The sequence below is a fragment of the Dendrobates tinctorius genome, unplaced genomic scaffold (genome assembly GCF_039654945.1).
Source record: "Dendrobates tinctorius isolate UK_male_01 unplaced genomic scaffold, ASM3965494v1 ptg000162l, whole genome shotgun sequence".
Taxonomy (NCBI): Eukaryota; Metazoa; Chordata; class Amphibia; order Anura; family Dendrobatidae; genus Dendrobates; species Dendrobates tinctorius.
In genome coordinates this window covers 45565165-45589508 of record NW_027361829.1, presented here as the reverse complement: position 1 = coordinate 45589508, position 24344 = coordinate 45565165, and the positions used below count along the sequence as shown (strand labels likewise).

At 48.1% G+C, this 24344-nt stretch overlaps 1 protein-coding gene across 5 annotated transcripts in view; it reads left to right on the top strand.

Moving 5' to 3' along the window:
* Positions 1-24344, top strand: part of MATCAP2 (microtubule associated tyrosine carboxypeptidase 2) — a 138855-nt gene that overhangs the window by 76209 nt on the left and 38302 nt on the right. For 4 of the 5 annotated variants that reach the window (XM_073549994.1, XM_073549993.1, XM_073549996.1 and 1 more), the window contains one exon: positions 12124-12429. The exons of the other annotated variant lie outside the window; for it this stretch is intronic. In XM_073549994.1, coding sequence (XP_073406095.1) covers positions 12124-12429 — 306 coding nt within the window. The remainder of the gene's footprint in view (positions 1-12123; positions 12430-24344) is intronic. 5 annotated transcript variants of the gene reach the window in all.

The following is a 24344-nucleotide window of genomic DNA, read 5'->3' as shown; positions in this document are numbered from 1 at the left end:
GGATACACTACTGATGCTTCTGCATGGCACAGGGATACTAGATTGTCTAGGAACTCTTAGACTCACCATGGGCACAACAGGTTCACGAGCAGGGCGAGGGTTCTCTGGCTCCACTGCTGGTGTGGCATCTGCTGCCTGATTTTCCTGATCCTCAGGATTTTCTTGAGTCACTTCTTCCTGTGCTACCAATTGGGGAAATGTCAACACTGGCATCACTATAGCATCATTTACTTTAGTCCAACTTGCAGGGAATTCTCCAAGTATAGTGCTGACTAGAGTTGAGCGAAACTTTTGGCAAAGTCGGGTTTCATGAAACGAAACCCGACCCTAGGATGAGGTCGGCCACGAGGTCGGCGACTTACGAGCCAAAGTCGCGTTTCAAAAGTTTGTTTTGCGCTCTTTTTCAGCCAATCAGGATCCACGGACACTGTGGGCAACGTGATGACATAGGCACGGGTCACCACCATCTTTCAGAAGGGCATGCAAGTGATTGGCTTGCTTTGGGGGGCGTCACAGGGGGTATAAAAGGGCGTGCACGCCGACCGCCATGTTACTCATGCTGATATCAGAATAGAGAGAGCTGCTGCTGCTGCTGATTTTGTAGGGAGAGCGTTAGGCAAGGAAGAAGACACCAAAAACTGCTTCTGCTGCTAGCGATTTTGCCTGTACAACACACCAGTCACTGTGTGTGCAGTGCAAGGGGAGGCTATATAGTGGTGTATCAGTGGTGTTGGTTGTTGGGCTGCCTTCTAAGGCTTCCTGACATTCCTGCATTGCTGTTTACCCACTGCTCCGCAAACTGCTTTTTTAAAAGCAATCCCAATTTTTTTTTTTTGTTCTGCTGAGGTACTGAGCGTGCATTTTTTCACACCATACAGCGGTGTACGCTCCTCACACAGTACCGTGTAACGGCTGTTATCACAGCCACAGTGAAGCTATCAGTGTGTCACTCTGTGAGAATAAAACGAGGACATGTTCCGTTCTTACAGACCTGCACTCTAGGGAGATTCCTATTCTGCCCAATTCTACATACACCTTGTAGTTTGTGATACACTAGCCAATTTCTGCCTGTGACATAGCGCTGTGATATTCAGTGGGCCTCACACAATCCATAAGTGTCCAGTGTCCACAAGTGTGTGCAGAAATTCAAAATCTCCCTTATCCTCTAGTCACTTTGGTCACAGCTGTGCCATCGAGCCTGTGACAGAGCGCTCAGATATTCAGTGGGCCTCACACAATCCAAAAGTGTCCAGTGTCCACAAGTGTGTGCAGAAATTCAAAATCTCCCTTATCCTCTAGTCACTTTGGTCACAGCTGTGCCATCGAGCCTGTGACAGAGCGCTCAGATATTCAGTGGGCCTCACACAATCCATAAGTGTCCAGTGTCCACAAGTGTGTGCAGAAATTCAAAATCTCCCTTATCCTCTAGTCACTTTGGTCACAGCTGTGCCATCGAGCCTGTGACAGAGCGCTCAGATATTCAGTGGGCCTCACACAATCCAAAAGTGTCCAGTGTCCACAAGTGTGTGCAGAAATTCAAAATCTCCCTTATCCTCTAGTCATTTTGGTCACAGCTGTGCCATCGAGCCTGTGACAGAGCGCTCAGATATTCAGTGGGCCTCACACAATCCAAAAGTGTCCAGTGTCCACAAGTGTGTGCAGAAATTCAAAATCTCCCTTATCCTCTAGTCACTTTGGTCACAGCTGTGCCATCGAGCCTGTGACAGAGCGCTCAGATATTCAGTGGGCCTCACACAATCCAAAAGTGTCCAGTGTCCACAAGTGTGTGCAGAAATTCAAAATCTCCCTTATCCTCTAGTCATTTTGGTCACAGCTGTGCCATCGAGCCTGTGACAGAGCGCTCAGATATTCAGTGGGCCTCACACAATCCAAAAGTGTCCAGTGTCCACAAGTGTGTGCAGAAATTCAAAATCTCCCTTATCCTCTAGTCACTTTGGTCACAGCTGTGCCATCGAGCCTGTGACAGAGCGCTCAGATATTCAGTGGGCCTCACACAATCCAAAAGTGTCCAGTGTCCACAAGTGTGTGCAGAAATTCAAAATCTCCCTTATCCTCTAGCCACTTTGGTCACAGCTGTGCCATCGAGCCTGTGACAGAGTGCTCAGATATTCAGTGGGCCTCACACAATCCAAAAGTGTCCAGTGTCCACAAGTGTGTGCAGAAATTCAAAATCTCCCTTATCCTCTAGTCATTTTGGTCACAGCTGTGCCATCGAGCCTGTGACAGAGCGCTCAGATATTCAGTGGGCCTCACACAATCCAAAAGTGTCCAGTGTCCACAAGTGTCTGCAGAAATTCAAAATCTCCCCTGTCCTATAGACACCTTGTACCTTGTTTTACATTACTATATAGTTTGTTGGATTTTGTCTACATTTCTACCAAAAATGAGGAAGGCTGGTGGAAGAGGCCGTGGAATTTGGCGGGTGTTGGCAGCTGGTAATGATGGTGTTGGTGGTGGATCTGATGGTAGTGGCAAGAGCAAACTAGGACCGAATGCAGGAGGTGTTGAGCCTGCATCATCGTCTGGCTACATAAGGCCTCGAACGCTTAGTTTTCTAGGAGTTGGCAAACCGCTTTTAAAGCCAGAGCATCAGGAAAAAGTTTTGTCTTACATTGCTGACTCAGCCTCCAGCTCTATCGCCTCCTCTTCTTCAGTTGTAAAAAGTAAAAGCACTGAGTCGTCATTGGAGGCTCATGTTCATGAACCACACCTTTCCTTGTGTCCTTCACCCCAACCAAGATTGAAGGATGACGCAGGCCATACTACTGATTACTCCATGGAGCTGTTTTCACATACCATGCCTGGATTATCAAGTGAAATGGTGAATTACCCAGGCCAAGATGAATCTGACATGGAGTGCACTGATGCACAGCCGCTGATGGATGATTCTGCTGGTACATTCACTCAGAACACTACATTGTCCTTGCAGTGTACAGAGCCAGATTCTGACCCTGATGAGACTCAGGTGCCCCTTCCCGCACACTATACCACCATACACGGTGACACAGAGGAAGGTGCACATGACATAGAAGAGGAGGTGATGGATGACCCAGTTGTTGACCCAGATTGGCATCCATTGGGGGAAGAGGGTGCTGCTTCCAATAGCTCAGATGAGGAGCATCCACAGCAGACATCGACATCGCAACAGCTGTTATCTGGCAGGCCCGGAGCACTCCAAAGACAGGTTCCAAACATTAAAAGAGTTGCTGGACAGCTTGTCCAGAGGGTCAAAAGATCACAGTGTGCTAGGCCGCAAAATGTCTGCCAAAGTAGGAAGAGTGCAGTGTGGCAGTTTTTTTAACAAAATCCTCATGATCAGGCCAAGGTTATCTGTAAGAAGTGCGCAAAGACCTTTAGCCGAGGGAAAAATCTGAAAAATTTGAATACCAGTTGCATGCTTAGACATTTAACCAGCATGCACTTGCAAGCGTGGACACAACACCAAACCTCAAGTGCCACATGTGCAACTGATCACAACGAAGGTAGTCAGCAACGCTACATTGTTTCCCCCACTGTAAGCCCACCGGTTAGCACAGCAGCAAATGTTGAGGTGTCGGTGCAAGGCCACAGCAGTCAGGGAATCCCACTGTTATATCAACGAAAGACTGATTCTAGGCCATCAGAAAGAACAACAACTCCATCACCATCATCAACCCTCTCTCAGTCCGCCCTGTCCACCGCTACTTCCACCATATGCAGCTCTCAAGTCCAGCTCACCCTCCCAGACACTATGAGTAGGTCAAAAAAGTACTCAGTCTCTCATCCGCGTACACTGGGTTTGAACGCCCACATTGCCAAACTAATCTCGTTTGAGCATTGTCCATGCACTCAAGCAGTCAGTGAGCGGAAAAGTGCACCTCACAACTGATGCATGGTCCAGTCGGCATGGCCAGGGCCGTTACGTGTCCATCACTGCGCACTGGGTTAATGTGGTGGATGCAGGGTCCACAGCGGACAGCGGTGGTGGGACAGTGCTGCCTAGCCCACGGTATAGGAAACAGTTGGCTGTAGGCGTTCGACCCTCCTCCTCCTCCAGAAGCAAAAGCTCGTCCACAGAGCGCAGTCGTACGAGCACTCCATCTGCAGCTGCCACTGTTGCACACGAGGTGTCCCCCTATCGAGCAGCTAGTGGAAAGCGTCAGCAGGCTGTGTTGCAGAAGATGTGTTTGGGCGACAGACACACCGCCGAGGTGCTGGCCGAGTACTTGAAGCGACAAACTGAGTCATGGCTGGGCAGTGTACATCTTGAGGCAGGCAAGGTAGTTAGTGATAACGGCCGTAATTTTGTGGCAGCCATAGCCCTTTCAGAACTCAGCCACATACCTTGCTTGGCTCACACCTTGAACCTGGTGGTGCAGTGCTTCCTCAAAAATTATCCGGAGTTAACAGCCCTGCTCCAGAAGGTGCGAAGACTGTGCGCGCACATCCGCCGGTCGCCTGTACACTCCGTTCGTATGCAGAAGCTGCAGCGATTGCTCCACCTTCCAAAACCACTGCCTCATTATCGACATTGCAACAAGGTGGAACTCCACCCTGCAAATGGTGGAGCGGCTATGCGAGCAGAGGCAGGCCATAATGCATTTGTGGGAGGATAAACGGCCAGGCACTTTGAGAGCAGACATGGAGTTGACAGGTGTGCAGTGGTCGAAGCTGAAAGACCTCTGTAAAGTCCTTCAGTGTTTTGAGAAATGCACGCGGCTGGTAAGCGCAGACGACGCCATCCTAAGCATGAGCATCCCACTTATGCGTCTGCTCATGCAAACTTTGACGCACCTTAAGGAGCAGGCTTCTGCAGCCAATGTTGATGAGGAGGAAGAGGAGGAGGGAATCCTTGATGACATTCAGCCATTGTCTGCTCAGGGACCTCACCTGGACGAGGTGGAGGAAGAGGAGGAGGAGGAGGAGGATGATGGGGATGATTACTTAGGGGAGGAGGATGCATCTCGTGGGGCAAGTGAAAATGTTGGCGTGGCAAGGTCTGGTACAGGGTTTTTGCGTGACTGGAGGGATGTGGATTTGCCAGAAAGTGCTCCTCCAACCAGCACTCGCAGTGCATCATTGACACCGGGAACATTGGCCCACATGTCAGATTATGCCTTGCAGATCCTAAAAAGGGACCCCCGCATTGCCAAAATGATGAACGATGACGACTACTGGTTGGCCAGCATCCTGGATCCACGCTATAAAGGCAAATTACAAAACATCATGCCACAGGAGAACCTTGACCTAATATTGGCTAATAAACAAGCAACTCTGGTAAATCGGTTGCTTGAGGCATTCCCAGCACACAGCAGCGGTGATGGTTCTCACACGAGCCGTACGGGCCGGGGTCAGCTTGGCAGAGGTGTTCGTGGTGCACACAGCAGAAGTGGCGTTGGAGACATGGGTTTCATGACAATGTTGTGGACTGATTTTTCAAGTACCGCTCACACAACTGGTAATACTGCATCGATGGAAAGTGACAGGAGACAGCAGTTGTCAACTATGGTTTCAAACTACTTTTCCTCCCATATCGATGTTCTCCCACACAGGTCATTCCCCTTTGACTATTGGGCCGCTAAACTGGACACCTGGCCTGAATTGGCACAATATGCCTTACAGGAGCTCGCTTGCCCAGCTGCAAGTGTGCTATCGGAAAGAGTCTTCAGTGCAGCTGGATCAATCCTGACAGAAAAAAGGACCCGTCTGTCAACCCAAAATGTGGATGATCTAACCTTCATTAAAATGAACCACGCATGGGTTTCCAAGGATTTTGTCCCAACTTCCTCTGATGACACATAGGGTGACAGAAAAATGGCTTGCTTTGGTCCACCTCTTCCTGGGACTTGACCTATTTCACCTTTTGCATCAGCTGAATGTCCAACATCAACATATGCCACTTTCTAAAACTCCCTAACTGTGCTGCCTCCCCCCCCCATGGCCGGGGTCACCACCTAGTGCACGACACCGTGCGAGTGCCGTTGCCCTGGACAGGTGGGTAGGCCGACTCTTGGGCGCGGGCACTGGCACAGGGTCCCTCATAGTGCAATCAAGTGTCTCTGACTGTGGTGGTGCACACCCGCCGTCAGACACACCGCCATACTATGAGGGGCCCAGTGCCAGTACCGACACCCACGAGTGGGCCCCCCTTGCTTGGGCAGGGCCCCAGCATTTGCAATCTTTACCTCTCCCTGCTCCTCCGCTGTGTAGTCTGGGCCGTCAAATCCATACTGTGCCTGACACCGTTTGAGCCTGCCTCCTGATGTATAGACATATATTTTGAATGTGTACGCTATCCATACATGTTATCTGGGGATACGGTTCCCTTTCTAACCTTTGTGCAATCACGTGCAATCCATACTGGGCCTAACACCGTCTGAGCCTGCCTCCTGATGTATAGACATATATTTTGAATGTGTACGCTATCCATACATGTTATCTGGGGATACGGTACCCTTTCTAACCTTTGTGCAATCACGTGCAATCCATACTGGGCCTAACACCGTCTGAGCCTGCCTCCTGATGTATATAGACATATATTTTGAATTTGTACGCTATCCATACATGTTATCTGGGGATACGGTTCCCTTTCTAACCTTTGTGCAAACACGTGCAATCCATACTGGGCCTAACACCGTCTGAGCCTGCCTCCTGATGTATAGACATATATTTTGAATGTGTACGCTATCCATACATGTTATCTGGGGATACGGTACCCTTTCTCACCTTTGTGCAATCACGTGCAATCCATACTGGGCCTAACACCGTCTGAGCCTGCCTCCTGATGTATAGACATATATTTTGAATGTGTACGCTATCCATACATGTTATCTGGGGATACGGTACCCTTTCTCACCTTTGTGCAATCACGTGTAATCCATACTGGGCGTGAGAACGGCTGGCGAGCTGTTAAGCAAGCTACAGCACCTGTGGTTTGCACACGTAAGTTTTTCATTTTTTCAGGAATGACGGTTAGGCCTTATTCCGGAACTGCGGTTGACCTGCACTTACTGGGAAATCATTGTTCGCGGGTAATAATTGTAATCAGTGATCCCCATCACTAACGTTGTTCAGCGGGTTATCTGCACCTGTAAGCGACAAACGCTGGCCTTTTCAATGTAGCGCACATGCAGCCACGGACATGTAAGGGCATGACACACCAGTTATTGGCCAATCTCATGTGCCAGAGCCTCATGTGTCCCTCTAGTAAGCCGGACTCGGACCGCGGGGCATGACGTAGTCTCGTTCGTTAACGGAAGTAAGCTTGCAATGTGTGCATCTGTTCTGTAGCTGGCATGGTTGAGGTTTCCCAGGTGGAGTCGAATTTAACCGTAGGCTCCACTCCTGGTGGTGCCCTTCTGGACATTCCTTTAAGGTTCAGCTTTGCAACCATACTGCCCACGTAAAACAAACACTTTGCCTTCTTGAACGCTGTTTGGAGGGTCATGACTCGTGGGAATAACGCCGCCCAATCAGTTAACCTGCTAGAGAGATCGTTCGTTGCTCCCAAGCATGACATCACACTCCCTAGGAAGAAGGTAATGCCACTGTGGCGACCGTACTCCTGGGGGCGACACAAGTGCACTGATGCCCAGCCACTGCTCGATGAATCTGCTGGTACATTGACCCAGACCACTACATTCCACTCGCACGCTACACGGCCACAATCTGACCCTGATGAAACTCAGGTTACCCTTCCCAAATACAGTTCCATCTTACACGGTGACAAAGAGGAAGCTGCAGATGAAAGTGCAGGTTCGGCCCACCCGCCATCAGACACACCACTGTACTATTAGGGGCCCTGTGCCAGTGCCGTCGCCAACGAGTGGGCCCCCCCTGCTTGCTCAGGATCACAGCACTTGCAAAGTTGAAATACTGTGCAGTGAGATGGAAGATGGGGACGACGAGGAGTCCAGACAAGTACAGGGATTCCCTAGCGAGGAGACTTATTTGATTGTTTTCAATGTTGGGACAGCAATTTTTGGGGAGCACTATACCCTGGAGAATGATAGATGGGGCCCACCATACACTGGAACATTCCAAAGGTGGACATCAGACACTGGAGCAGCATTTACAGGGCCCATTATACACTAGAGCATTAGAAATGGGGCCCATTATGTTTGGAGCATTATTTGGGCCCATAAGACAGTGGAGCTTCATCCATGGGGACCAACATATACTGTAGCATTATGTGGAGCTCATCATATACTGTTTCAAACATTATATGGGACCAATGATTCTGTATGGAGAAATAGATGGGCCTCGTCATGAGATGTAAAAAGTGAAGTATTTTTCATTGTACTATACCGCTATTTCTCTGCCGTATCGGAGCATGATGAGTTGTGGTATGTGTTAAAGGGGCACTCTTTCGCCCAGGGCACATGAAAACCTGGAGCCAGCCCTCCCCCCCCACAGTCTGTAGCCAAATAACCCCCATTTTTCAGTGCGTAACTTGTATTATGAAGTTAATTAAGGTTGACAAGCTTAAGTAAGAAGAATTGATGCTTTTGGCATTCAAATGGGCACTGTAGGTGTGTTTCCTGTCCTTCTCTCACTGCCGACTTTTATTCCCCATTGACTTACATTGGGTTTCGTGTTTCGGGACGACCCCGACTTTTCCCTATAATCGGACGATCTTGCTCGACCCGACTTTTGGAAAAGTCGGGTTTCACGAAACGAAACTCGACCCTAAAAAACCAAAAGTCGCTCAACTCTAGTTAGGAAGTTATAAGGGTTAAACAGGCAATTTCTAATTTTCTAATTTTTCCAACATAATTTGCAAAACCATTTTTTTAGGGAACACATCACATTTGAAGTGAGTTTGGGGGTCAATATGACAGAAAATACCTAAAAGTGACACCATTCTAAAAACTGCACCACTCAAGGTGCTTAAAACCACATTCAAGAAGTTTATTAACCCTTCTCGAGAACTAAAGCAATGTGGAAGGAAAAAATCAACATTTTACTTTTTTAACAAAAAATTTACTTTAGACCCAAACATTTTTATTTTCACAAGGGTACCAGGAGAAAATGGACCACAAAATTTGTTGTGCAATATCTCCAGAGTACATCGATACTCCGTATGTGGGAGAAATCCACGTTTGGGTGCATGTCAGGGCTCAAGGGATTGAGAACCGTTTGACTTTTTGAATGCAAACTTGGCTGGAATCAATGGCAGGTGCCATGTCGCGTTTGGAGACCCCCTGCTGTACCTAAACAGTGGAAACCCCCCCAATTATAACTCCAACCCTAACACAGCTCTACCCCTGACCCTAATCCCAACCCTAACCCCAACACAACTGAAACCCCAACACAACCGTATCCCCAATACAACCCTAACCTCAACACAACCCTAACCCCAACACTACAACCGTAACCCCAACTCAACCCTAGCTCTAACCCCAAACTTAACCCTAGCCCCAACCCTAACCATAGATATAACCCCAACCCTAACACTAGCCCCAACCTAACCCTAACTGCAAAGAATAGAGAAAAATTTTTTTTATTTGATTACTTTTACCTAACTAAGGGGGTGACAAAGGGGGGGGGGTTGATTTGCTATTTTTTTCTTATTTTGATCGCTGGGATAGGGTCTATCACAGTGATCAAAATGAACCAATAGGAAAAATTTACTATTGTTGCCGGATGCCGGCCAGCAGATCTCGGTGGGCGAACTGCGCATGCGCCCGACATTTTCTTCTAGGAGGAAGGCCGGAGGACAGAGACGGAGAGTCCAGCACATTTCTCTCTCCTCTGGTATGCTAGATCATATCAGAGGAGACAAATGAATGGGGAATCAGATTTTTTTTTTTTTGCGATTGCCGTTATTCGGTGAAGAATGATGCAAGTAAAGCAAAACTAACCGAGCACTTCCTGCAAGAGTAACGAATGAACAGCACAATATGGAAATGTCCAGTGTAACTGAAGAGCAGGGCACAACCGCTAATATGAACCAATCCAACAGTAATATAGCACAGGTGTGCACCAGGCACTAAACGTGGGAGTCCAGCAGTAAGTATGAGAGTAAGCACACCGAGTTTAATAAGGAAGTCCAGCTATATTATGAATGAGCACACACAGCAATAAAGTGTAGAAGTCCAGCAATCACATGGGTGGAAATGCACACGGCACTTAAACGTAGAAGACCAGCATTATACGAGAGTGGCATTAACAGGAGACGGTCACTATATGTACCGTATATATGTAGGGGAAGTGGACTGACCTATTGACCTGTCTGCAGCAGGAGGGTTAATGTACAATGTGCTGGACATGGACTGCTGTATATGAAGGTGGGAGACAGCTAGACATAGGAGAAGGATGGTGAAGTACTGGGTTTTGCCACTAGGGAGAGACCAAGGACAGCAGAAACAGAAAAAGGTGTAGTACTGCAGTTTGGCCACAAGATGGGAGCAGTGAGGACAGGGCTTAACAGCAATTTAAGGCTACAAAACTGCAGAGTCATGGGGGGGCAGGGTTACAGGAGCTCTAGAGGGTGAATTCCTTGGGAGGGGAATAAATAGTTGCAGAGAGTTCCAGAAGAGTCAGTCCAGGGAGAGGAGCGTGGAGGAAGGAGAGACGGAAGGAGGAGACGGACAGAGAACAAGTTCCAGTAGGGACTGAGGAGGAAGACAGTCAGGGGGGTGGCCCTGACAGGAGGAGCCGCAGAACAGAGACAGCCTGGGGTACCACAAACGGACGGACTCGGACGGGTGAAGCGCTGTGGTGGTAGGCCTAGGGCAGCACAGTGAAAGAGCCGCGAGGGACGCCAAACAGGAAAAGGAAGCAAGTGAAAGGTACCCGGGCCTGTGTGCGGAGTTTGTCGTGCAGCTGCTGTGTGGTTCTGCGGTCATCAAATGGACGGCCAATAAAAAGGACCTGTTGGACGCACATCAGTCTCTGTCTCAGTCTGTTCGTGGCGGAAAGAGGACCACCCCCCCAGTCGGCGCCCCTACCTACATATACTCATGTATAAGCCGACCCGAGTATAAGCCGACCCCCCTAATTTTGCCACAAAAAACTGTGAAGACATTGACTCGAGTATAAGCTGAGGGTGGGAAATGCAACATGCTCCATATTAATATATGCCCCATATAATAATGCTGCACAAAGATTATTGGTGGCCCATAACATGCTCCATATTAATATATATGCCCCATATAATGCTGCACAAAGGTTATTGGTAGCCCATAACATACTCCATATATGCCCCATATAATAATGCTGCTGCTGCGATTTAAAAAAAAAAAATGACATACTCACCTCTCCTTATGGCATGGCTGGCTCACCCTCCTGGCGTTTGCATATCCGGCTCTGCTACATCTCAGTCCCTGCGTCTGTATCTCCCTTCCTGTCTTCTTCCTGTGCGGTCACATGGTACCGCTCATTAAAGTCATTAATATGCGGCCCCACCCCTATGAGAGTGGAGACACATCCATATTAATGACTTTAATGAGTGGTACCATTTGACCGCACAGGAAGTAGACAAGGGAGATACAGACGCCAGGACTGAGATGTAGCAGACTTGGATAAGCAGACGCCAGCAGGGTGAGTGTCATGTCTCCTGCTCCCCCTCCCTCGCTGGCTTTCAGGTGTATGACTTGTGTATAAGCCGAAAGGGTCTTTTTCAGCCCAAAAAAGGGCTGAAAAACTCGGCTTATACGCCAAATTCATTAAGAGGCGCAAAATGAATGAGGCGCACCTGTTAAATGGCATGTGCCACTGCCAGAAATGTACACCATTACTGAAGTAAAGGGCTGTAACTTTTTATGAACTTTATAGACGTGCATATCCATGCTCAATCCATGTCCCACCCATGGTACTGCCATATTGACATAGCTAACCAATCCTGGCGTGGAAATGCCAAATGTCGCAACAATTTTGCGCAGCTTAAGAGTTGTTCAAAAAATATTGTGACTTATTAAAGTGTTTTACGCCTGAATTCTGACATACACAACTTAGTGAATTGGGACCAAAGTATTACATAACTTCTGTAAAAGTAATTTATGTTAAGCTGTTGGGTGTTAGTTTCATTCTCATTACTGTGATAACAGCACATGCAGTTTGTGTGTTTGGAGTTTTTTTATGCTAATCATTTAATAAAAACCATACATTGTCTAAATGCAGGAACTCATTATTTTCGTGGAATGAACAATAATCAACAACCCTGGAATACCAGCACTGGACGAAAAAAATATGGACTTAAACCAGTGAATCCGACAGAAGAAGGTCTTGCAAGCATTCACAGCGTCTTGTTTCGCAAAGACCCCTTTTTGTGGAGAGCTGCCCTCCTATACTATACGGTATACCAAGCCAGCCATATGTCCTTCAGCGAATTGTTCCAAGATGTTGGCCGGTTTGTTAAGGACCCAAACACAAGATGGGATTACTGTGTGCGAGCAAAGAGGGGATGTACCGATACATCCCAGCCAGGTAATGACAAAGTCTACATTTCACAAATACAACTAGTAGTCCAGAACGAGGGTACTTAATCACAGAAAGACTGGACACTGCTAATAATAAGGTTAAAACTTACAAACGAGGCAGATTTCATAACTTCTTAAAACAAATCGATACAAATGAATGGCCGTCCAGTTCTGGGCGCTGTTTGTTTTTTTCATGCAAAATTGCAGATATTAGAAGCCTCATCAGATTTTTTTGTTTGAGTTATTATTTTCTCAACTGTTCTCAACTGTTCACATTTTCATATTTACTCAAGTCATGCTCTAGGTATGGTACATTTTTCAGGCACCTTGCATTTTTCTTCCATAGACCTCCATTTGTTAATGTGTCCTGTGTTTTCTTATAGCATTTTTTTTATATAGCAATTACACGGTTCAAAAAAAAATCAAGGGAGCACTTAAATATCAGAATATATCCACGTATCGTTAACGTCAGGAGGTAACAGCAAGACAACCCCTATAAAGGGAATAGTTTTTCAGGTCTTGGCCAGAGACAATTATGCTCTTCCTATTCGCCCAATTTTTCTTATTTTGCATTTTGCTAGTGTTCTTGTCACTACCGGTAGCATGGAGCAGCACCGGCACCTTATACAGATTGCACAGGTAGTCCAGCTCAAGGATGACCCATCCATATGTGCATTATAGAGAAGGTTGGCTGTATCTCATAGCACATTCTCAAAAGCATGAAAAAGATACCCAGGGACGGGAGGAGAAATGGACAGGGCCATAAAAGAACATAAACCCAACTGCAGGAACGGCATTTTCTCTTTTAGAAGATGAAGAACAAGAGCAGCATTGCCAGAGTCCTATAATGGGCTTGTGGTGTGCATGTTTATGACCAAACTGTCAGAAAAAAACTCCATTAAGGTGGTAAGAGCGGCTAAAATCTTGTATGACTACAGTGTGGCACTAGCCACATTACACCAGAATTGGCACCAGAATATTCACAGATGAGAGAAAGTTCATACTGACCACAGGTAGCAGACATTACAGAGTTTGGTGATGCTAAGGTAAGGGTACCGTTATAGGTCGCCCTCCCAGGGCTGTGGGGTACTCGGTACCGGGCCGGTGTCAGCGGGATGTGTCACAGCAGCGGTGACCCGGTCCGTGGCCCTGGGCACCCAATGTAAAAAGGGGAAGATTGGAAATGATGGAATGTAAATGATTAAATGAATAGTTTGTGACGCCACCTGTGGTGTTCGGCAAGTGAGATGTTAAGCCGACGCTGCATGCAGATCCACTGGGACTGATGGTATGGTGCAGCAAAGATGTAAAAGCTCCCCACAGGTGAAGCTGTAGTCCCAGGGCAGTGTAGATGTGGTTGGCACGAGGATGTAGCAGTGCCGGAAGGGTAGGAAGCAGACAAAGACACAGTGGGGTGCAACTTCTGTACCTTTACTTGATAAATGCAGTCCAGGGTCCTGATTACAGATGGTACTGGAGCAGGCTAGCCTGGAAGCAATTCAGGGATTCTCTCTCAGCAGATGGGCTGTGCAGTCTCCTTCCTAGCACTTATTTGAGTGAAGTACTCCTAGTACTGGGTTACACTGAAGTTCCTCTCAATTCTCTTCTATTCTCACTCCTCGTATGGCAGACAGCTGTAGCCGCTATTCCTCTCTTGTCTTACTCCGTTCTGTTGTGCCTCTGAATCTTAGATGGGAGTAGTGCATTTACAGCCTCCTACTCCTCTGGTGTCTGTTGCAGGACCATGAGTATCCATACAACCGTGGAGACCAGGCTCCAGTTCATGCGCTCTCATTGGAGATGAGCCTTTCCTCTCTGCTCTATCTCCGCGCTTCTTCCTCACGTCTGCACACTTCACCCTCCTCACACTAACTGGACACTCCTTCCTCTTGGCCCTCAGAGAGCACTCCTCCCATTAATTCCGGTTCAGAGTCCCCCCTGCTGGCCTGGAGTGGAACTGTGTTGCATGTGTAGGTTAACTGCGAGGGAGACCCTTCATTGCCTCCAAGCCTGGCATTACCCTCCCTCGAGGAAGGCAAAGCCACTGTGGCGGCCATACTCTTGGGGCGCCACATTTCCCCCCTAGTGCAAGTCAGCACTCCTGGGCCGAACAAAACATGAAAAACATATAAACAGTTAGACAAGGTGAACAATTATAATTGTACAAGATTTGAAAAAGGAAAAATTTACAAAAACCAAGAGCTCCAAAAATAATCCTATGATGATAAGTCCAGCATCAATGTCCATGGTCCATTCCTGGGAAAATGGTGAACTAATTACAAGTTGGTTTTGACCACACAAGTCCTGTGGTCCAATGTCCATCAAAACAAAACTGGGAAAAATTCAAAGGAAACTCTTACAGATTACCTGTAGGCACAAAACTTGAGAACAGTTACATATATACATTTCAACAATGATATTACTTTATATGTGGAATCTAATGGGTGGTATACCTTGTGTGATACGGGTAGACCTGCGTAATACTGGTATATAACAAGAGAAAATAGAATGGCAGATTTGCAAAAATTTGCAAAAATTCTCTGCAGCCAAAAATATGGCAGTAATCAGCAAGTGCTGAACAACAAATCTAATGGGTGGTATACCTTGTGTGGTACGGGTAGACCTGCGTAATACTGGTGTAGTGTGTAATGCACTGGATACACTACTGATGCTTCTGCATGGCACAGGGATACTAGATTGTCTAGGAACTCTTAGACTCACCATGGGCACAACAGGTTCACGAGCAGGGCGAGGGTTCTCTGGCTCCACTGCTGGTGTGGCATCTGCTGCCTGATTTTCCTGATCCTCAGGATTTTCTTGAGTCACTTCTTCCTGTGCTACCAATTGGGGAAATGTCAACACTGGCATCACTATAGCATCATTTACTTTAGTCCAACTTGCAGGGAATTCTCCAAGTATAGTGCTGACTAGAGTTGAGCGAAACGGGTCGAAAAATTTCAAAAGTCGCCGACTTTTGGCAAAGTCGGGTTTCATGCAACGAAACCCGACCCTAGGATGCGGTCGGCCACGAGGTCGGCGACTTACGCGCCAAGGTCGCGTTTCAAAAGTTTGTTTTGCGCTCTTTTTCAGCCAATCAGGATCCACGGACACTGAGGGCAACGTGATGACATAGGCACGGGTCACCACCATCTTTCAGAAGGGCATGCAAGTGATTGGCTTGCTTTGGGGGGCGTCACAGGGGGTATAAAAGGGCGTGCACTCCGACCGCCATGTTACTCATGCTGATCTCAGAATAGGGAGAGCTGCTGCTGCTGATGATTTTGTAGGGAGAGCGTTAGGCAGGGAAGAAGACACCAAAAACTGCTTCTGCTGCTAGCGATTTTGCCTGTACAACACACCAGTCACTGTGTGTGCAGTGCAAGGGGAGGCTATATAGTGGTGTATCAGTGGTGTTGGTTGTTGGGCTGCCTTCTAAGGCTTCCTGACATTCCTGCATTGCTGTTTACCCACTGCTCCGCAAACTGCTTTTTTAAAAGCAATCCCAATTTTTTTTTTTTGTCCTGCTGAGAAGAAAAAAAAACTGCTTCTGCTGCTAGAGATTTTGCCTGTACCACACACCAGTCACTATGTGTGCAGTGCAAGGGGAGGCTATATAGTGGTGTATCAGTGGTGTTGGTTGTTGGGCTGCCTTCTAAGGCTTCCTGACATTCCTGCATTGCTGTTTACCCACTGCTCCGCAAACTGCTTTTTTAAAAGCAATCCCAATTTTTTTTTTTTGTCCTGCTGAGGTACTGAGCGTGCATTTTTTCACACCATACAGCGGTGTACGCTCCTCACACAGTACCGTGTAACGGCTGTTATCACAGCCACAGTGAAGCTATCAGTGTGTCACTCTGTGAGAATAAAACGAGGACATGTTCCGTTCTTACAGACCTGCACTCTAGGGAGATTCCTATTCTGCCCAATTCTACATACACCTTGTAGTTTGTGATACACTAGCCAATTTATGCCTGTGACATAGCGCTGTGATATTCAGTGGGCCTCACACAATCCATAAGTGTCCAGTGTCCACAAGTGTGTGCAGAAATTCAAAATCTCCCTTATCCTCTAGTCACTTTGGTCACAGCTGTGCCATCAAGCCTGTCACATAGCGCTCAGATATCAGTGGGCCTCACACAATCCAAAAGTGTCCAGTGTCCACAAGTGTCTGCAGAAATTCAAAATCTCCCTTATCCTCTCGTCACTTTTGTCACAGCTGTGCCATCGAGCCTGTCACATAGCGCTCAGATATTCATTGGGCCTCACACAATCCAAAAGTGTCCAGTGTCCACAAGTGTCAGCTGAAATTCAAAATCTCACTTATCCTCTAGTCACTTTGGTCACAGCTGTGCCATCGAGCCTGTCACATAGCGCTCAGATATTCATTGGACCTCACACAATCCAAAAGTGTCCAGTGTCCACAAGTGTGTGCAGAAATTCAAAATCTCCCTTATCCTCTAGTCACTTTGGTCACAGCTGTGCCATCGAGCCTGTCACATAGCGCTCAGATATTCATTGGACCTCACACAATCCAAAAGTGTCCAGTGTCCACAAGTGTGTGCAGAAATTCAAAATCTCCCTTATCCTCTAGTCACTTTGGTCACAGCTGTGCCATCGAGCCTGTCACATAGCGCTCAGATATTCATTGGGCCTCACACAATCCAAAAGTGTCCAGTGTCCACAAGTGTGTGCAGAAATTCAAAATCTCCCTTATCCTCTAGTCACTTTGGTCACAGCTGTGCCATCGAGCCTGTCACATAGCGCTCAGATATTCATTGGGCCTCACACAATCCAAAAGTGTCCAGTGTCCACAAGTGTCTGCAGAAATTCAAAATCTCCCCTGTCCTATAGACACCTTGTACATTGTTTTACATTACTATATAGTTTGTTGGATTTTGTCTACATTTCTACCAAAAATGAGGAAGGCTGGTGGAAGAGGCCGTGGAATTGGGCGGGGGTTGGCAGCTGGTAATGATGGTGTTGGTGGTGGATCTGATGGTAGTGGCAAGAGCAAAATAGGACCGAATGCAGGAGGTGTTGAGCCTGCGTCATCGTCTGGCTACATAAGGCCTCGAACACTTAGTTTTCTAGGAATTGGCAAACCGCTTTTAAAGCCAGAGCATCAGGAAAAAGTTTTGTCTTACATTGCTGACTCAGCCTCCAGCTCTATCGCCTCCTCTTCTTCAGTTGTAAAAAGTAAAAGCACTGAGTCGTCATTGGAGGCTCATGTTCATGAACCACACCTTTCCTTGTGTCCTTCACCCCAACCAAGATTGAAGGATGACGCAGGCCATACTACTGATTACTCCATGGAGCTGTTTTCACATACCATGCCTGGATTATCAAGTGAAATGGTGAATTACGCAGGCCAAGATGAATCTGACATGGAGTGCACTGATGCACAGCCGCTGATGGATGATTCTGCTGGTACATTCACTCAGAGCACTACATTGTCCTCGCAGTGTACAGAGCCAGATTCTGACCCTGATGAGACTCAGGTGCCCCTTCCCGCACACTATACCACCATACACGGTGACACAGAGGAAGGTGCACATGACATAGAAGAGGAGGTGATGGATGACCCAGTTGTTGACCCAGATTGGCATCCATTGGGGGAAGAGGGTGCTGCTTCCAATAGCTCAGATGAGGAGCATCCACAGCAGACATCGACATCGCAACAGCTGTTATCTGGCAGGCCCGGACCACTCCAAAGACAGGTTCCAAACATCAAAAGAGTTGCTGGACAGCTTGTCCAGAGGGTCAAAAGATCACAGCGTGCTAGGCCGCAAAATGTCTGCCAAAGTAGGAAGAGTGCAGTGTGGCACTTTTTTGAACAAAATCCTCATGATCAGGCCAAGGTTATCTGTAAGAAGTGCGCAAAGACCTTTAGCCGAGGGAAAAATCTGAAAAATTTGAATACCAGTTGCATGCTTAGACATTTAACCAGCATGCACTTGCAAGCGTGGACACAACACCAAACCTCAAGTGCCACATGTGCAAATGATCACAATGAAGGTAGTCAGCAACGCTACATTGTTTCCCCCACTGTAAGCCCACCGGTTAGCACAGCAGCAAATGTTGAGGTGTCGTTGCAAGGCCACAGCAGTCAGGGAATCCCACTGTTATATCAACGAAAGACTGATTCTAGGCCATCAGAAAGAACACCAACTCCATCACCATCATCAACCCTCTCTCAGTCCGCCCTGTCCACCGCTACTTCCACCATATGCAGCTCTCAAGTCCAGCTCACCCTCCCAGACACTATGAGTAGGTCAAGAAAGTACTCAGTCTCTCATCCGCGTACACTGGGTTTGAACGCCCACATTGCCAAACTAATCTCGTTTGAGATGATGCCCTTTCAGTTGGTGGAAAGCGCAGCTTTCCGCGAACTCATGGCCTATGCAGTACCACGCTATGACCTACCCAGTCGCCACTTCTTCTCTCGCAAAGCCATCCCAGCCCTCCACCATCATGTGAAAGACCGCACTGTCCATGCACTCAAGCAGTCAGTGAGCGGAAAGGCGCACCTCACAACTGATGCATGGTCCAGTCGGCATGGCCAGGGCCGTTACGTGTCCATCACTGCGCACTGGGTTAATGTGGTGGATGCAGGGTCCACAGGGGACAGCGGTGGTGGGACAGTGCTGCCTAGCCCACGGTATAGGAAACAGTTGGCTGTAGGCGTTCGACCCTCCTCCTCCTCCTCCTCCAGAAGCGAAAACTCGTCCACAGAGCGCAGTCGTACGAGCACTCCATCTGCAGCTGCCACTGTTGCACACGAGGTGTCCCCCTATCGAGCAGCTAGTGGAAAGCGTCAGCAGGCAGTGTTGCAGATGATGTGTTTGGGCGACAGACACACCGCCGAGGTGCTGGCCGAGTACTTGAAGCGACAAACTGAGTCATGGCTGGGCAGTGTACATCTTGAGGCAGGCAAGGTAGTTAGTGATAACGGGCGTAATTTTGTGGCAGCCATAGCCCTTTCAAAACTCAGCCACATACCTTGCTTGGCTCACACCTTGAACCTGGTGGTGCAGTGCTTCCTCAAAAATTATCCGGAGTTAACAGCCCTGCTCCAGAAGGTGCGAAGACTGTGCGCGCATATCCGCCGGTCGCCTGTACACTCCGTTCGTATGCAGAAGCTGCAGCGATTGCTCCACCTTCCCAACCACCGCCTCATTATCGACATTGCAACAAGGTGGAACTCCACCCTGCACATGGTGGAGCGGCTGTGCGAGCAGAGGCAGGCCATAATGCATTTGTGGGAGGATACACGGCCAGGCACTTTGAGAGCAGACATGGAGTTGACCGGTGTGCATTGGTCGAAGCTGAAAGACCTTTGTAAAGTCCTTCAGTGTTTTGAGGAATGCACACGGCTGGTAAGCGCAGACGACGCCATCCTAAGCATGAGCATCCCACTTATGCGTCTGCTCATGCAAACTTTGACGCACCTTAAGGAGCAGGCTTCTGCAGCCAATGTTGATGAGGAGGAAGAGGAGGAGGGAATCCTTGATGACATTCAGCCATTGTCTGCTCAGGGACCTCTCCTGGACGAGGTGGAGGAAGAAGAGGAGGAGGAGGAGGATGATGGGGATGATTACTTAGGGAGGAGGATGCATCTCGTGGGGCAAGTGAAAATGTTGGCGTGGCAAGGTCTGGTACAGGGTTTGTGGGTGACTGGAGGGATGTGGATTTGCCAGAAAGTGCTCCTCCAACCAGCACTTGCAGTGCATCATTGACACCGGGAACATTGGCCCACATGTCAGATTATGCCTTGCAGATCCTAAAAAGGGACCCCCGCATTGCCAAAATGATGAACGATGACGAGTACTGGTTGGCCAGCATCCTGGATCCACGCTATAAAGGCAAATTACAAAACATCATGCCACAGGAGAACCTTGACCTAATATTGGCTAATAAACAAGCAACTCTGGTAAATCGGTTGCTTGAGGCATTCCCAGCACACAGCAGCGGTGATGGTTCTCACACGAGCCGTACGGGCCGGGGGCAGCTTGGCAGAGGTGTTCGTGGTGCACACAGCAGAAGTGGCGTTGGAGACAGGGGTTTCATGACAATGTTGTGGACTGATTTTTCAAGTACCGCTCACACAACTGGTAATACTGCATCGATAGAAAGTGACAGGAGACAGCAGTTGTCAACTATGGTTACAAACTACTTTTCCCCCCATATCGATGTTCTCCCACACAGGTCATTCCCCTTTGACTATTGGGCCGCTAAACTGGACACCTGGCCTGAATTGGCACAATATGCCTTACAGGAGCTCGCTTGCCCAGCTGCAAGTGTGCTATCGGAAAGAGTCTTCAGTGCAGCTGGATCAATCCTGACAGAAAAAAGGACCCGTCTGTCAACCCAAAATGTGGATGATCTAACCTTCATTAAAATGAACCACGCATGGGTTTCCAAGGATTTTGTCCCACCTTCCCCTGATGACACATAGGGTGACAGAAAAATGGCTTGCTTTGGTCCACCTCTTCCTGGGACTTGACCTATTTCACCTTTTGCATCAGCTGAATGTCCAACATCAACATATGCCACTTTCTAAAACTCCCTAACTGTGCTGCCTCCCCCCCCCCATGGCCGGGGTCACCACCTAGCGCACGACACCGTGCGAGTGCAGTTGCCCTGGACAGGTGGGTAGGCCGACTCTTGGGCGCGGGCACTGGCACAGGGTCCTTCATAGTGCAATCAAGTGTCTCTGACGGTGGTGGTGCACACCCGCCGTCAGACACACCGCCGTACTATGAGGGGCCCAGTGCCAGTACCGACGCCCACGAGTGGGCCCCCCTTGCTTGGGCAGGGCCCCAGCATTTGCAATCTTTACCTCTCCCTGCTCCTCCGCTGTGTAGTCTGGGCCGTCAAATCCATACTGTGCCTGACACCGTCTGAGCCTGCCTCCTGATGTATAGACATATATTTTGAATGTGTACGCTATCCATACATGTTATCCGGGGAAACGGTACCCTTTCTAACCTTTGTGCAATCACGTGCAATCCATACTGGGCCTAACACCGTCTGAGCCTGCCTCCTGATGTATAGACATATATTTTGAATGTGTACGCTATCCATACATGTTATCTGGGGATACGGTACCCTTTCTAACCTTTGTGCAATCACGTGCAATCCATACTGGGCCTAACACCATCTGAGCCTGCCTCCTGATGTATAGACATATATTTTGAATGTGTACGCTATCCATACATGTTATCTGGGGATACGGTACCCTTTCTAACCTTTGTGCAATCACGTGCAATCCATACTGGGCCTAACACCGTCTGAGCCTGCCTCCTGATGTATAGACATATATTTTGAATGTGTACGCTATCCATACATGTTATCCGGGGAAACGGTACCCTTTCTAACCTTTGTGCAATCACGTGCAATCCATACTGGGCCTAACACCGTCTGAGCCTGCCTCCTGATGTATAGACATATATTTTGAATGTGTACGCTATCCATACATGTTATCCGGGGAAACGGTACCCTTTCTAACCTTTGTGCAATCACGTGCAATCCATACTGGGCCTAACACCATCTGAGCCTGCCTCCTGATGTATAGACATATATTTTGAATGTGTACGCTATCCATACATGTTATCCGGGGAAACGGTACCCTTTCTAACCTTTGTGCAATCACGTGCAATCCATACTGGGCCTAACACCGTCTGAGCCTGCCTCCTGATGTATAGACATATATTTTGAATGTGTACGCTATCCATACATGTTATCCGGGGAAACGGTACCCTTTCTAACCTTTGTGCAATCACGTGCAATCCATACTGGGCCTAACACCGTCTGAGCCTGCCTCCTGATGTATAGACATATATTTTGAATGTGTGCGCTATCCATACATGTTATCCGGGGAAACGGTACCCTTTCTAACCTTTGTGCAATCACGTGCAATCCATACTGGGCCTAACACCGTCTGAGCCTGCCTCCTGATGTATAGACATATATTTTGAATGTGTACGCTATCCATACATGTTATCCGGGGAAACGGTACCCTTTCTAACCTTTGTGCAATCACGTGCAATTCATACTGGGCCTAACACCGTCTGAGCCTGCCTCCTGATGTATAGACATATATTTTGAATGTGTACGCTATCCATACATGTTATCCGGGGATACGGTACCCTTTCTAACCTTTGTGCAATCACGTGCAATCCATACTGGGCCTAACACCGTCTGAGCCTGCCTCCTGATGTATAGACATATATTTTGAATGTGTACGCTATCCATACATGTTATCTGGGGATACGGTACCCTTTCTCACCTTTGTGCAATCACGTGCAATCCATACTGGGCGTGAGAACGGCTGGCGAGCTGTTAAGCAAGCTACAGCACCTGTGGTTTGCACACGTAAGTTTTTCATTTTTTTTAAGGAATGACGGTTAGGCCTAATTCCGGAACTGCGGTTGACCTGCACTTACTGGGAAATCATTGTTCGCGGGTAATAATTGTAATCAGTGACATGGCCTTTTCAGTGTAGCGCACATGCAGCCACGGACATGTAAGGGCATGACACACCAGTTATTGGCCAATCTCATGTGCCAGAGCCTCACGTGTCCCTCTAGTAAGCCGGACTCGGACCGCGGGGCATGACGGAGTCTCGTTCGTTAACGGAATTAAGCTTTCAATGTGTGCATCTGTTCTGTAGCTGGCATGGTTGAGGTTTCCCAGGTGGAGTCGAATTTAACCGTAGGCTCCACTCCTGGTGGTGCCCTTCTGGACATTCCTTTAAGGTTCAGCTTTGCAACCATACTGCCCACGTAAAACAAACACTTTGCCTTCATGAACGCTGTTTGGAGGGTCATGACTCGTGGGAATAACGCCGCCCAATCAGTTAACCTGCTAGAGAGATCGTTCGTTGCTCCCAAGCATGACATCACACTCCCTAGGAAGAAGGTAATGCCACTGTGGCGACCGTACTCCTGGGGGCGACACAAGTGCACTGATGCCCAGCCACTGCTCGATGAATCTGCTGGTACATTGACCCAGACCACTACATTCCCCTCGCACGCTACACGACCTGAATCTGACCCTGATGAAACTCAGGTTACCCTTCCCATATACAGTTCCATCTTACACGGTGACAAAGAGGAAGCTGCAGATGAAAGTGCAGGTTCGGCCCACCCGCCATCAGACACACCACCGTACTATCAGGGGCCCTGTGCCAGTGCCGTCGCCAACGAGTGGCCCCCCCCTGCTTGCTCAGGATCACAGCACTTGCAAAGTTGAAATACTGTGCAGTGAGATGGAAGATGGGGACGACGAGGAGTCCAGACAAGTACAGGGATTCCCTAGCGAGGAGACTTATTTGATTGTTTTCAATGTTGGGACAGCAATTTTTGGGGAGCACTATACTCTGGAGAATGATAGATGGGGCCCACCATACACTGGAACATTCCAAAGGTGGACATCAGACACTGGAGCAGCATTTACAGGGCCCATTATACACTAGAGCATTAGAAATGGGGCCCATTATGTTTGGAGCATTATTTGGGCCCATAAGACAGTGGAGCTTCATCCATGGGGACCAACATATACTGTAGCATTATGTGGAGCTCATCATATACTGTTTCAAACATTATATGGGACCAATGATTCTGTATGGAGAAATAGATGGGCCTCGTCATGAGATGTAAAAAGTGAGGTATTTTTCATTGTACTATACCGCTATTTCTCTGCCGTATCGGAGCATGATAAGTTGTGGTATGTGTTAAAGGGGCGCTCTTTCGCCCAGGGCACAAGAAAACCTGCAGCCAGCCCTCCCCCCCCACAACTTTAGCCAAATAACCCCCATTTTTCAGTGCGTAACTTATATTATGAAGTTAATTAAGGTTGACAAGCTTAAGTAAGAAGAATTGATGCTTTTGGCATTCAAATGGGCACTGTAGGTGTGTTTCC